General features: G+C 45.7%; 1 protein-coding gene across 8 annotated transcripts in view; it reads right to left on the bottom strand.

Annotated features, from left to right (window-relative positions):
• cfap45 (cilia and flagella associated protein 45) overlaps window positions 1–12,544 on the bottom strand; it is a 119,970-nt gene that overhangs the window by 15,821 nt on the left and 91,605 nt on the right. For 7 of the 8 annotated variants that reach the window (XM_059648221.1, XM_059648218.1, XM_059648215.1 and 4 more), the window contains one exon: window positions 2,754–2,947. In XM_059648221.1, the coding sequence (XP_059504204.1) occupies window positions 2,754–2,947 (194 nt within the window). The remainder of the gene's footprint in view (window positions 1–2,753; window positions 2,948–12,544) is intronic. The other variant, XM_059648222.1, reaches the window with a different exon arrangement.

Raw genomic sequence — 12,544 nt, 5'->3', positions numbered from 1 at the left:
ATCTCCCTTAAACTTTCCTCCTCTCACTCTGAACTCATGACCCTTAGTAATTGAGTCCCCACTCTGGGAAAAAGCTTTTTGCTATCCACCCTGTCTATACCCCTCATGATTTTGTAGACCTCAATCAGGTCCCCCCTCAATCTCCGTCTTTCTAATGAAAATAATCCTAATCTATTCAACTTATCTTCATAGCTAGCACCCTCCATACCAGGCAACATCCTGGTAAACCTCCTCTGCACCCTCTCCAGAGAATCCACATCCTTTTGGTAATGTGGCGACCAGAATGTAAGGGGTTTGCTCTGTAAGTTTGCAGATGCCATGTAAATTGGTGATCAGGTAAATATTGAGGAAAAATGCTTCAGAGTACAGGGTGATAGAGATGGGTTGGGCAGATGGAATTTATTCTTGAAAAGTGTAAGACAATGTATTTTGAGAAGACAAACAAGGGAATATATGATGAATAGAATAGAACAGAAATTTATTGTCACTTTAGATCAGAAAATGAGATTGATGTTAGTGTGCATGTCCATAGATTTCACCCTATTTTCCCAAATGATTTGCCAGTGCCCACTTTGTTCAGGGGCTGAAAGCATTAGATCATGAGTTTTGAATTTTGCAAGCACTGGTTGTTTGGGTACAACCTGACATTGTGTTTATGCCAGAAAGACAAACAGACTGTATTAAACAGCACGTTCCTTCGGTGCTTGCAATGAGCAAGGTACTAATAGTATACAACCAGCCCACACTCTCAAACTACAGAACACAATAAGCTATGATTCTGAATCGTGCTTCCATGGATGATTCTGAAAGTGCCAGTGTTAGACTGGGGTGAACAAAGTCAGAAATTACATGACGCCAGGTTACAACCTGTTGGATTATAACCTGGTGTCATGTGATATCTAATTTAAGATTGCCATTAGACATGCACTGGAACCAATTTTAACACTGAGTTCCTACACTTTACACACAGGAAGAACATATACAGCCACCACATCTGTTGCAACTGAACAAAACAGATGGCAGCCATTCTCTAGTCCATCCCTAAAGGCAATGCCTTAAACAATCAGAATCAACCTACCTGGTTTAAATTTAAACATAACCTGGGAGTTAATAGGCAGTTCATCATATAAGTGGTGCATTGGATCAGAAATTGGCTAGCTGGAAGAAGACAGAGGGTGGTGGTTGACGGGAATTGTTCATTTTGGAGTTCAGTTACTAGTGGTGTACCACAAGTATCTGTTTTGGGGCCACTGCTGTTTGTCATTTTAATAAATGACCTGGATGAGGGCATAGAAGGATGGGTTAGTAAATTTGCGGATGACACTAAAGTCGGTGGAGTTGTAGATAGTGCGGAAGAATGTTGCAGGTTACAGAGACATAGATAAGGTGCAGAGTTGAGCTGAGTGGTGGCAAATGGAGTTTAATGCAGAAAAGTGTGAGGTGGTTCACTTTGGAAGGAGTAACAGGAATACCGAGTACTGGGCTAATGGTAAGACTCTTGGCAGTGTGGACAAGCAGAGAGATCTCGGTGTCCATGCGCATAGATCTCTGAAAGTTGCCACCCAGGCTGATAGGGCTGTTAAGAAGGACTACGGTGTATTAGGTTTTATTGGTAGAGGGATTGAGTTTCGGAGTCATGAGGTCATGTTGCAGCTGTACAACACTCTGGGGCGACCGCACTTGGGAGTATTGCGTACAGTTCTGGTCACTGCATTATAAGAAGGATGTGGAAGCATTGGAAAGGGTGCAGAGATTTACCAGGATGTTGCCTGGTATGGAGGGAAGGTCTTATGAAGAAAGGCGGAGAGACTTGAGGCTGTTTTCATTAGAGAGAAGAGGGTTAAGAGGTGACTTAATAGAGACATACAGATGATCAGAGGATTAGATAGGGTGGACAGTGAGAGCCTTTTTCCTCGGATGGTGATGGCTAGCACAAGGGGACATAGCTTTAAATTAGGGGTGATAGATATAGGACAGATGTCGGAGGTAGATTCTTTACTCAGAGAGTAGTAAGGGCACGGAATGCCCTGCCTGCAACAGTAGTAGACTCGCCAACTTTAAGGGCATTTAAATGGTCATTGGATGATAACGGAATACTGTAGGTTAGATGGGCTTCAGATTGGTTTCAAGGTCGGCGCAACATCGAGGGCCGAAGGGCCTGTACTGCGCTGTAATGTTCTATGTTCATTTGACATGGCAATGTTTCTATCGATCAGATCTCACTTGTCAACATCAGCACTCTCTTCCATTAAGTATAAAATCTTAGAACATACAACATAGAAAAGCACAGCACAGTACAGGCCCTTCTGCCCACGAAGTTGTGCCGTGGAATAATCCTAATCCAAAAATAAAATAACCTAACCGACATTCCCCTCAATTCACTGCTGTCCATGTGCATGTCCAGCAGTCGCTTAAATGTCACTAATGACTCCGCTTCCACGACTACCACTGGTAAACTATTCCATGCGCTCACAACTCTCTGGGTGAAGAACCTCCCTCTGACGTCTCCTCTATACCTTCCTCCTAACACCTTAAAACTATGACCCCTTGTGGCAGTCAATCCTGCCCTGGGGAAAGGTCTTGAGCATGTCCTGATGAGTACAAGATAAAGCTTTGACAATAACCGTCTTTTTTCACCATATTCAAGTTCTGTACAATCAAACAATTACTGTAATATTGTAGGATGCATTTGATACATGGTAAAAAAAAGATAACCTGGATTGCATTTGAATTCATGACCTTGAGTGACCTACTTGAGGACTCTCTCAAATTCTTGTCGTTCCTTAGTTGCCTGCACAGCCAGGAAATGTTCCTTGTGCCGAATTTGATCTGAACGAGACTTCTTCAGCACTGCTGTTACCTCTGCTTTCTTGCGCTCATCCTCTAGTTCCTTCCTGCGCCATTCCCTTTCTGCAGCTTCCTGACTTCTCTTTGCTCGCAGTGCATCCTACAAAAGAGAGAATAAGGGGAAACATTGGCTGAGCAATTCTCTTAGTTCAGTATTTGTTCATGTACACATGTCTCACAGTTGTCTCTCAGGGAATACCAGTACACAGAGTGGTGTCTAAAACTACTCTGTCTCTCTCAGACATTTGCACACTGACTGTCTCTAAAGACCATATCGTTGAATGTTTTCAAGAAAGAGTTAGATATAGTTCTTAAGACTGTCGGGTTCAAAAGGTATGGCGCAAAAGTGAGTACAGGTTTCTGAGTAGGGTGACCAGCCAAGGTCGTATTGAATGGCAGAACAGGCTCAAAGGACTGTATAGCATAATCCTGGTCCTGTTCTCTATGTTTCTACAGAGAACAGTACAGCAGAGTACAGGCCCTTCGGCCCACGACGTTGTGCCCACCTATTATCCTACTAAGATCAAATTACCCTGCACACCCGACATTATACTATCATCCATGTGCTTATCCAAGAGTCACTTGAAAGTCCCTAAAGTATCTGATTTCACTACCACTGCCGGCAGTGCATTCCACATGCCCACCACTCTCTGTGTAAAGAACCTACTTCTGACATCTCTGGTATACCTTCCTCCAATCACCCTAAAATTATGCCCACTTGTAATATCAATTCTGCCCTGGGAAAAAGTCTCTGACAATCCACTCTATCTATGCTTCTCATCATCTTGTAAACCTCGATCAGCTCATTTCTCATCCATCTTCACTCCAACGAAAAAAGCCCTAGCTCCCTCAACCTTTCCTCTGCACTCCAGTCCAGGCAGCATTCTGGTAAATCTCCCCTGCATGCTCTCTAAAGCATCCACATCCTTCCCGTGATGAGGTGACTGGAACTGAACACAATATTCCAAGTGCGGTCTAACCGGGGTTTTATAGGGCTGCAGTATAACTCGTGGCTTTTAAACTCAGTTCCCCTGCCAATGAAAGCTAACACACAATCCTATCAACTTCGGTAGCAACTTTGAGGGACCAATGGACATGGACTCCAAGATCCCTTTGTTCTTCCACACTGCCAAGAATCCTGCCATTAACCCTGTATTCTGCATTTAAATTCGACCTTCCAAAATGAATGAGTTCACACTTTTCTGGGTTGAATTCCATCTGCCACTTCTTTGCCCAGCTCTGCATCCTGTCAATACCTTGTTGCAACCTACAACAGCCCTCCACGCTGTCCATAACTCCACCAACCTTCGTGTCATCGGCAAACGTACTAAACCACCCTTCCACTTCCTCATCCAAGTCATTTATAAAGATCAGAAAGAGCAGAGATCCCAGAACAGATCCCACCACTGGTCACCGATCTGCAAGCTGAATACTTTCCATCGACGAGCACCCTCTGTCTTCTACTGGACAGCCAGTTTTGTATGTAGACAGCAAAATTTCCCTGAATCCCATGCCTCCTTAATTTCTGAATGAGCCTACCATGGGGATCCTTATAAAATTCATTGTTAAAACCCATGTACACCACATCCATTGCTCTGCCTTCAACAATTTGTTTTGTCACATCCTCAAAGAATTCAATTAGGCTTGTCAGGCATGACCTGCCCCTCACAAAGCCATGTTGACTATTTCGAATCAAACTGTACTTTTCCAAATAATCATAAATACCATCTCTCAGAATCCTCCCCAATAATTTGCCCAACTCAGAAGAAAGACTGACCAGTCTGCAATTCTGAATCCTGAAGCAAAGTATTCATTAAGAACCTCCCTTACCTCATCCAATTCTGTGCAAAAGTTCCATCCACTATCCCTGATTGGCCCTACCCTCACTCTGGCCATCCTCTTGTTCCTCACATAAGCATAGAAGCCTTGGGGTTTTCACTCATCCTAAACGCCAAGGCTTTTTCATACCCCCGTCTAGCTCTCCTAAGTCCATTCTTCAGTTCCTTCCTGCCTATCTTGTAACCTTCTAGAGCCCACTCCAATCCTTGCTTCCTCAACCTGAAGTAAGCTTCCTTCTTCCTCTTGGCTGAGTGTTCCACATGTCTTGTCATTCCAAGGTTTCTTCATGTTACCATGTCGTTCCTTTCCTCAGTAGGAGAAACCTATCCAGTACATGTAGCAAGTGCTCCCTAAACAACCTCCACATTTCTGTTGTGCATTTCCCTGAGAACATCTGATCCTAATTTATGCTCCACAGTTCTTGCCTGTAGCATTGCAATTCCCCCTCCCCCAATTAAATACTTCCCCAAACTGTCTGCTCCTATCCCTTTCCATGACTATAATAAAGGTAAGGGAGTTGTGATCACTGTCATTGAAATGCTCTCCCACTGAGAGATTTGACACCTGGCCTGGTTCATTGCCAAGCACCAAATCCAATATGGCCTCTAGTCGGCCGATCTACCCATTAAGATTGACAAGTCGCCAGGCCCGGACCAGATTTGTCCTCGGCTGCTTTGGGAAGCGAGAAATGCAATTGCTTCGCCACTTGCGAAGATCTTTGCATCCTCGCTCTCCACTGGAGTCGTACCTGAGGACTGGAGAGAGGCAAATGTAATTCCTCTCTTCAAGAAAGGAAATAGGGAAATCCCCGGCAATTATAGACCGGTAAGTCTCACGTCTGTCGTCTGCAAGGTGTTAGAAAGGATTCTGAGGGATAAGATTTATGACCATCTGGAAGAGCATGGCTTGATCAAATACAGTCAACACGGCTTTGTGAGGGGTAGGTCATGCCTTACAAACCTTATCGAGTTTTTTGAGGATGTGACTAGAAAGGTTGATGAGGGTCGAGCTGTGGATGTGGTGTATATGGACTTCAGTAAGGCATTTGATAAGGTTCCCCATGGTAGGCTCATTCAGAAGGTCAGGAGGAATGGGATACAGGGGAACTTAGCTGCTTGGATACAGAATTGGCTGGCCAACAGAAGACAGCGAGTGGTAGTAGAAGGAAAATATTCTGCCTGGAAGTCAGTGGTGAGTGGAGTTCCACAGGGCTCTGTCCTTGGGCCTCTACTGTTTGTAATTTTTATTAATGACTTGGACGAGGGAATTGAAGGATGGGTCAGCAAGTTTGCAGACGACACAAAGGTCGGAGGTGTCGGTGTCGTTGACAGTGTAGAGGGCTGTTGTAGGCTGCAGCGGGACATTGACAGGATGCAGAGATGGGCTGAGAGGTGGCAGATGGAGTTCAACCTGGATAAATGCGAGGTGATGCATTTTGGAAGGTCGAATTTGAAAGCTGAGTACAGGATTAAGGATAGGATTCTTGGCAGCGTGGAGGAACTGAGGGATCTTGGTGTGCAGATACATAGATCCCTTAAAATGGCCACCCAAGTGGACAGGGTTGTTAAGAAAGCATATGGTGTTTTGGCTTTCATTAACAGGGGGATTGAGTTTAAGAGTCGTGAGATCTTGTTGCAGCTCTATAAAACTTTGGTTAGACCGCACTTGGAATACTGCGTCCAGTTCTGGGCGCCCTATTATAGGAAAGATGTGGATGCTTTGGAGAGGGTTCAGAGGAGGTTTACCAGGATGCTGCCTGGACTGGAGGGCTTATCTTATGAAGAGAGGTTGACTGAGCTCGGTCTCTTTTCATTGGAGAAAAGGAGGAGGAGAGGGGACCTAATTTAGGTATACAAGATAATGAGAGGCATAGATAGAGTTGATAGCCAGAGACTATTTCCCAGGGCAGAAATGGCTAGCACGAGGGGTCATAGTTTTAAGCTGGTTGGTGGAAAGTATAGAGGGGATGTCAGAGGCAGGTTCTTTACGCAGAGAGTTGTGAGAGCATGGAATGCGTTGCCAGCAGCAGTTGTGGAAGCAAGGTCATTGGGGTCATTTAAGAGACTGCTGGACATGTATATGGTCACAGAAATTTGAGGGTGCATACATGAGGATCAATGGTCAACCTCTCTTCGTAAGATAAGCCCTCCAGTCCAGGCAGCATCCTGGTAAACCTCCTCTGAACCCTCTCCAAAGCATCCACATCTTTCCTATAATAGGGCGACCAGAACTGGACGCAGTATTCCAAGTGCGGTCTAACCAAAGTTTTATAGAGCTGCACCAAGATCTCACGACTCTTAAACTCAATCCCCCTGTTAATGAAAGCCAAAACACCATATGCTTTCTTAACAACCCTGTCCACTTGGGTGGCCATTTTAAGGGATCTATGTATCTGCACACCAAGATCCCTCTGTTCCTCCACGCTGCCAAGAATCCTATCCTTAATCCTGTACTCAGCTTTCAAATTCGACCTTCCAAAATGCATCACCTCGCATTTATCCAGGTTGAACTCCATCTGCCACCTCTCAGCCCATCTCTGCATCCTGTCAATGTCCCGCTGCAGCCTACAACAGCCCTCTACACTGTCAACGACACCTCCGACCTTTGTGTCGTCTGCAAACTTGCTGACCCATCCTTCAATCCCCGCATCCAAGTCATTAATAAAAATTACAAACAGTAGAGGCCCAAGGACAGAGCCCTGTGGAACCCCACTCACCACTGACTTCCAGGCAGAATATTTTCCTTCTACTACCACTCGCTGTCTTGTGTTGGCCAGCCAATTCTGTATCCAAGCAGCTAAGTTCCCCTGTATCCCATTCCTCCTGACCTCCTGAATGAGCCTACCATGGGGAACCTTTTCAAATGCCTTACTGAAGTCCATATACACCACATCCACAGCTCGACCCTCATCAACCTTTCTAGTCACATCCTCAAAAAACTCGATAAGGTTTGTAAGGCATGACCTACCCCTCACAAAGCCGTGTTGACTGTATTTGATCAAGCCATGCTCTTCCAGATGGTCATAAATCCTATCCCTCAGAATCCTTTCTAACACCTTGCAGACGACAGACGTGAGACTTACCGGTCTATAATTGCCGGGGATTTCCCTATTTCCTTTCTTGAAGAGAGGAATTACATTTGCCTCTCTCCAGTCCTCAGGTACGACTCCAGTGGAGAGCGAGGATGCAAAGATCTTCGCAAGTGGCGAAGCAATTGCATTTCTCGCTTCCCAAAGCAGCCGAGGACAAATCTGGTCCGGGCCTGGTGACTTGTCAATCTTAATGTTTGACAAAATTTTCAGCACATCAGCTTCCTCTATCTCGATCCATTCCAGCATGCACACCTGCTCTTCAAAGGTTTCATTCACTACAAAGTTCGTTTCTTTCGTAAAGACAGAAGCAAAAAACTCATTTAGGGCTTCCCCTACCTCCTCAGGCTCCACACACAAGTTCCCTATGCTATCCCTGATCGGCCCTACTCTTTCTTTGATCATTCTCTTATTCCTCACATAAGTGTAAAATGCCTTTGTGTTTTCCCGGATTCCTTCTGCCAAGCCTTTCTCGTGCCCCCTCCTGGCTCTCCTCAGACCATTTTTGAGCTCCTTCCTTGCCTGCATGCAATCCTCTCTAGCTGAACTTGACCCTAGCTTCCTCCACCTTACGTAAGCTATCTTCTTCCTTTTCACAAGAAGCTCCACCGCTCTCGTCATCCAAGGTTCCTTTATCTTACCCCTTCTTGCCTGTCTCAGAGGGACATATTTACTCATCACTCCCAACAACTGTTCCTTAAACAGTCTCCACATGTCTATAGTTCCCTTACCATGGAACAACTGCTCCCAGTCCATGCTTCCTAACTCATGTCTAATCGCATCATAGTTTCCTCTTCCCCAATTAAATATCCTCCCATTTTGCCTAATCCTCTCCTTCTCCATAGCTATGTAGAATGTGAGGCAGTTATGGTCACTATCACCAAAATGCTCTCCCACCACAAGATCTGATACCTGCCCCAGCTCGTTTCCGAGCACCAAGTCTAGAATGGACTCTCCCCTCGTCGGCCTGTCAACGTACTGCGTTAGGAAACCCTCCTGAACACACCTTACAAAAACAGCTCCATTCAAATCATCTGCTCGAAGGAGGTTCCAATCAATATTAGGAAAGTTAAAGTCACCCATTACAACAACCCTACTGCGTGCACACTTTTCCAAAATCTGTCGACCTATGCTTTCTTCAATCTCCCTGCTGCTATTGGGGGGCCTGTAGTAAACCCCTAACGAGGTGACTACTCCCTTGCTGTTCCTAATTTCCACCCATACTGACTCAGTAGGCAGATCTTCCTTGACAATGGAAGCTTCTGTAGCTGTGATACCCTCTCTGATTAGTAGTGCTACACCCCCTCCTCTTTTCCCCCCCTCCCTATTCTTTTTAAATGTTCTAAACCCTGGAACATCCAGCAACCATTCCTGCCCATGAGAAACCCATGTCTCTGTTATGGCCACAACATCATAGCACCAGGTACTGATCCATGCTCTAAGTTCATCACTTTTATTCCTGATACTCCTTGCATTAAAGCAAACACACTTTAACCGATCCCTTGGTTCCTTCCCAGGAAAATCCTTCCCACTAGCTGGTCTACCTCTTGCTACTGCCTCACCTGCATCAACGCTCACCTCTGGTACACAGCTCAGGTTCCCACCCCCCTGCCATACTAGTTTAAACCCTCTCGAACTACTCGAGCAAACCTTCCACCCAGGACATTGGTGCCCTTCCAGTTCAGATGCAACCCGTCCTTCTTGTACAGGTCCCACCTTCCCCAGAAGGCATCCCAATTATCTACATATCTGAAGCCCTCCTTCCTACACCAGCTGCGTAGCCACGTGTTCAGCTGTGCCCGCTCCCTGTTCCTCACCTCGCTATCTCGTGGCACCGGTAGTAAACCAGAGAACACTACTCTGTTCGTCCTGCTCTGCAGCTTCCATCCTAACTCCCTGAAATCACTTTTTATATCCTCAATCCTTTTTCTGGCTATATCATTTGTGCCAATATGTAACACGATTTCTGGCTGTTCGCCCTCCCCTTTTAGAACCTTATACACCCGATCGGAGACGTCCCGGACCCTGGCACCAGGGAGGCAACATACCTTCCGGGAATCCCGATCTTGACCACAAAATCTCCTGTCGATTCCCCTAACTATCGAGTCCCCTACCACGAGTACTTTTCTATTCTGCCCCCTTCCCTTCTTTGCCACAGTGTCAGGCTCAGTGCCAGAGAACTGACTACTATGGCTTTCCTCTGGTAGGTCATTCCCCCCAGCAGTATCCAAAACGGTATACTTATTACTGAGGGGAATGCCCACAGGGGATCTCTGCACTGTCTGTCTGTCCCCTTTCCTCCCCCTAACTGTAACCCATCTATCCTCGTCCTGAGCCTTAGGAGTGACCAACTCCCGATAACTCCTCTCATTTACCCCCGCTGCCTCCCGAATGATCCGTAGTTCATCCAGCTCCAGCTCCATTTCCCTAACACGGTTTTCAAGGAGCTGTAGTTGGGTTTCAAGGATGTCAACCTGGGTGGCAACTTTTTTAGATTCGCTACAGTGTGGAAACAGGCCCTTCGGCCCAACAAGTCCACACCACCTCTTGCAGCATCCCACCCAGACCCATCCTCCTAAAACCCACACACCACTGAACACTACGGGCAATTTAGCATGGCCAATCCACCTAGTCTGCACATTTTGGACCGTGGGAGGAAACCGGAGCACTCGGAGAAAACCCACACAGACACAGGGAGAATGTGCAAACTCCACACAGACAGTTACCCGAGGCTGGTATTGAGCCCGGGTCTCTGGCGCTGTGAGGCTGCAGTGCTAACCACTGAGCCACCGTGCCGCCCCCAACTTTCAAGGATGTCAACCTGGGTGGCAACTTTCATAAGTTAGTCCAGCCACTAGGAATTAGTCTGGTAAATCTTTGCTGTACTACTGCGGTAGCGAGAACATAGTCATATACATTAGGGACATTTAAGCAACTCTTAGATAGGCAGATGGATGATAGTAAAATGTAGGCTATGTAGGGTAGTTTGATCTTAGAGTAGGATAATATGTCCGTGGGCCGAAGGGCCTGGGACTGTGCTGTACTGTTCTACATTCATTCTATGTTCTATGTTCATTCATCCGCAGATAAGGAGACTGAAACTGCACACAAAACTTCAGACATGGTCTCACTAACTCCCTGTACAAATGTAGCCTGCTCCTTTACCTGAATATTCCCACAATGAAGGCCAACATGCCATTTGCCTTCTTCATTGCCTGCTGCACCTGCATGCTTATCTGTCAGCCTTCCTGCTCTTCTGACGGTAGTTGGCCTGCTGTCATCATCCAGCTCTACATCAGACATCATGTCCACATTGGTACTAATGACACAGGTAGGAGAGTGATGACATCCTGAAGGCAGATCTCAGGGAGTTAGGAAAGAAATTAAAAAGCAGAATTTCATGAGCAGTAGTCTTAGGATCATTCCCAGTGCCACAAGCTAGTATACATAAGAACAGGAACACTGATTGTTTGAATTTGTTGTGGAACAACTGATGTAGGAGGGCAGGCATCAGATGTCTGAGGAATTGGCACTGGTTTTGGGGCAAGTGGGACCTGTACAAGCTAAAGGGGCTACACCTTAATTGGACTGGACTGATATCTCACAGGGAGATTTGCTGTGACTGCTGGGGTGCATTAATACTAGCTTGTCAGTGGGATGGAACCTGAGGGAGAACGCAAATTGGTAGGAAGTCAACTTGGTTAAAAAAAAGTTAAAAAGATGCTAAGGAAACAGGGAGACAAGAAAAAACAAAGCTGAGTATCAAGTAGACGTCAAAAAGATATCAAATGAGTAAAAGTCAAAGACACCCTATTTGAAAGCACAAAGCATTTGCAACAACATAGAACATTACAGCACAGTACAGGCCCTTCGGCCCTCGATGTTGTGCCGACCTGTCATACCGATCTCAAGCCCATCTAACCTACACTATTCCATGTACATCCACACGCTTATCCAATAACAACTTAAATGTACCTAAAGTTGGCGAATCTACTACTGTTGCAGGCAAAGTGTTCCATTCCCTTACTACTCTCTGAGTAAAGAAACTACCTCTGACATCTGTCCTATATCTTTCACCCCTCAATTTAAAGCTATACCCCTTGTGCTCACCGTCACCATCCTAGAAAAAACTCTCCCTATCCACCCTATCTAACCCTCTGATTATTTTATATGTCTCAATTAAGTCACCTCTCAACCTTCTTCTCTCTAATGGAAATAGCCTCAAGTCCCTCAGCCTTTCTTCGTAAGACCTTCCCTCCATACCAGGCAACATCCTAGAAAATCTCCTCTGCACCTTTTCCAAAGCTTCCACATCCTTCTTATAATGCGGTGACCAGAACTGTACGCAATACTCCAAGTGCGGTTGCACCAGAGTTTTGTACAGCTTCACCATAACCTCATGGTTCCAGAACTCAATCTCTGTATTAATAAAAGCTAAAACACTGTATGCCTTCTTAACAAAACTGTCAACATGGGTGGCAACTTTCAAGGATCCGTGTACATGGACACCGAGATCTCTCTGCTCATCTACACTACTAAGAATCTTACCATTAGCCCTGTACTTTGCATTCCGGTTACTCCTACGAAAGTGCATCACCTCACACTTGTCTGCATTAAACTCCATTTGCCACCTCTCAGCCCAGCTCTGCAGCTCATCTATGTCTCTCTGCAACCTACAGCATCCTTCGTCACTATCCACAATTCCACCGACCTTAGTGTCATCTGCAAATTTACTAACCCATCCTTCTACGCCCTCATCCAGGTCATTTA

This window comes from Stegostoma tigrinum, chromosome 8 (assembly GCF_030684315.1).
Source record: "Stegostoma tigrinum isolate sSteTig4 chromosome 8, sSteTig4.hap1, whole genome shotgun sequence".
Taxonomy (NCBI): domain Eukaryota; kingdom Metazoa; phylum Chordata; class Chondrichthyes; order Orectolobiformes; family Stegostomatidae; genus Stegostoma; species Stegostoma tigrinum.
Note: the sequence above shows the minus strand (reverse complement) of the source record. Positions and strands in the feature narration are given on the sequence as shown.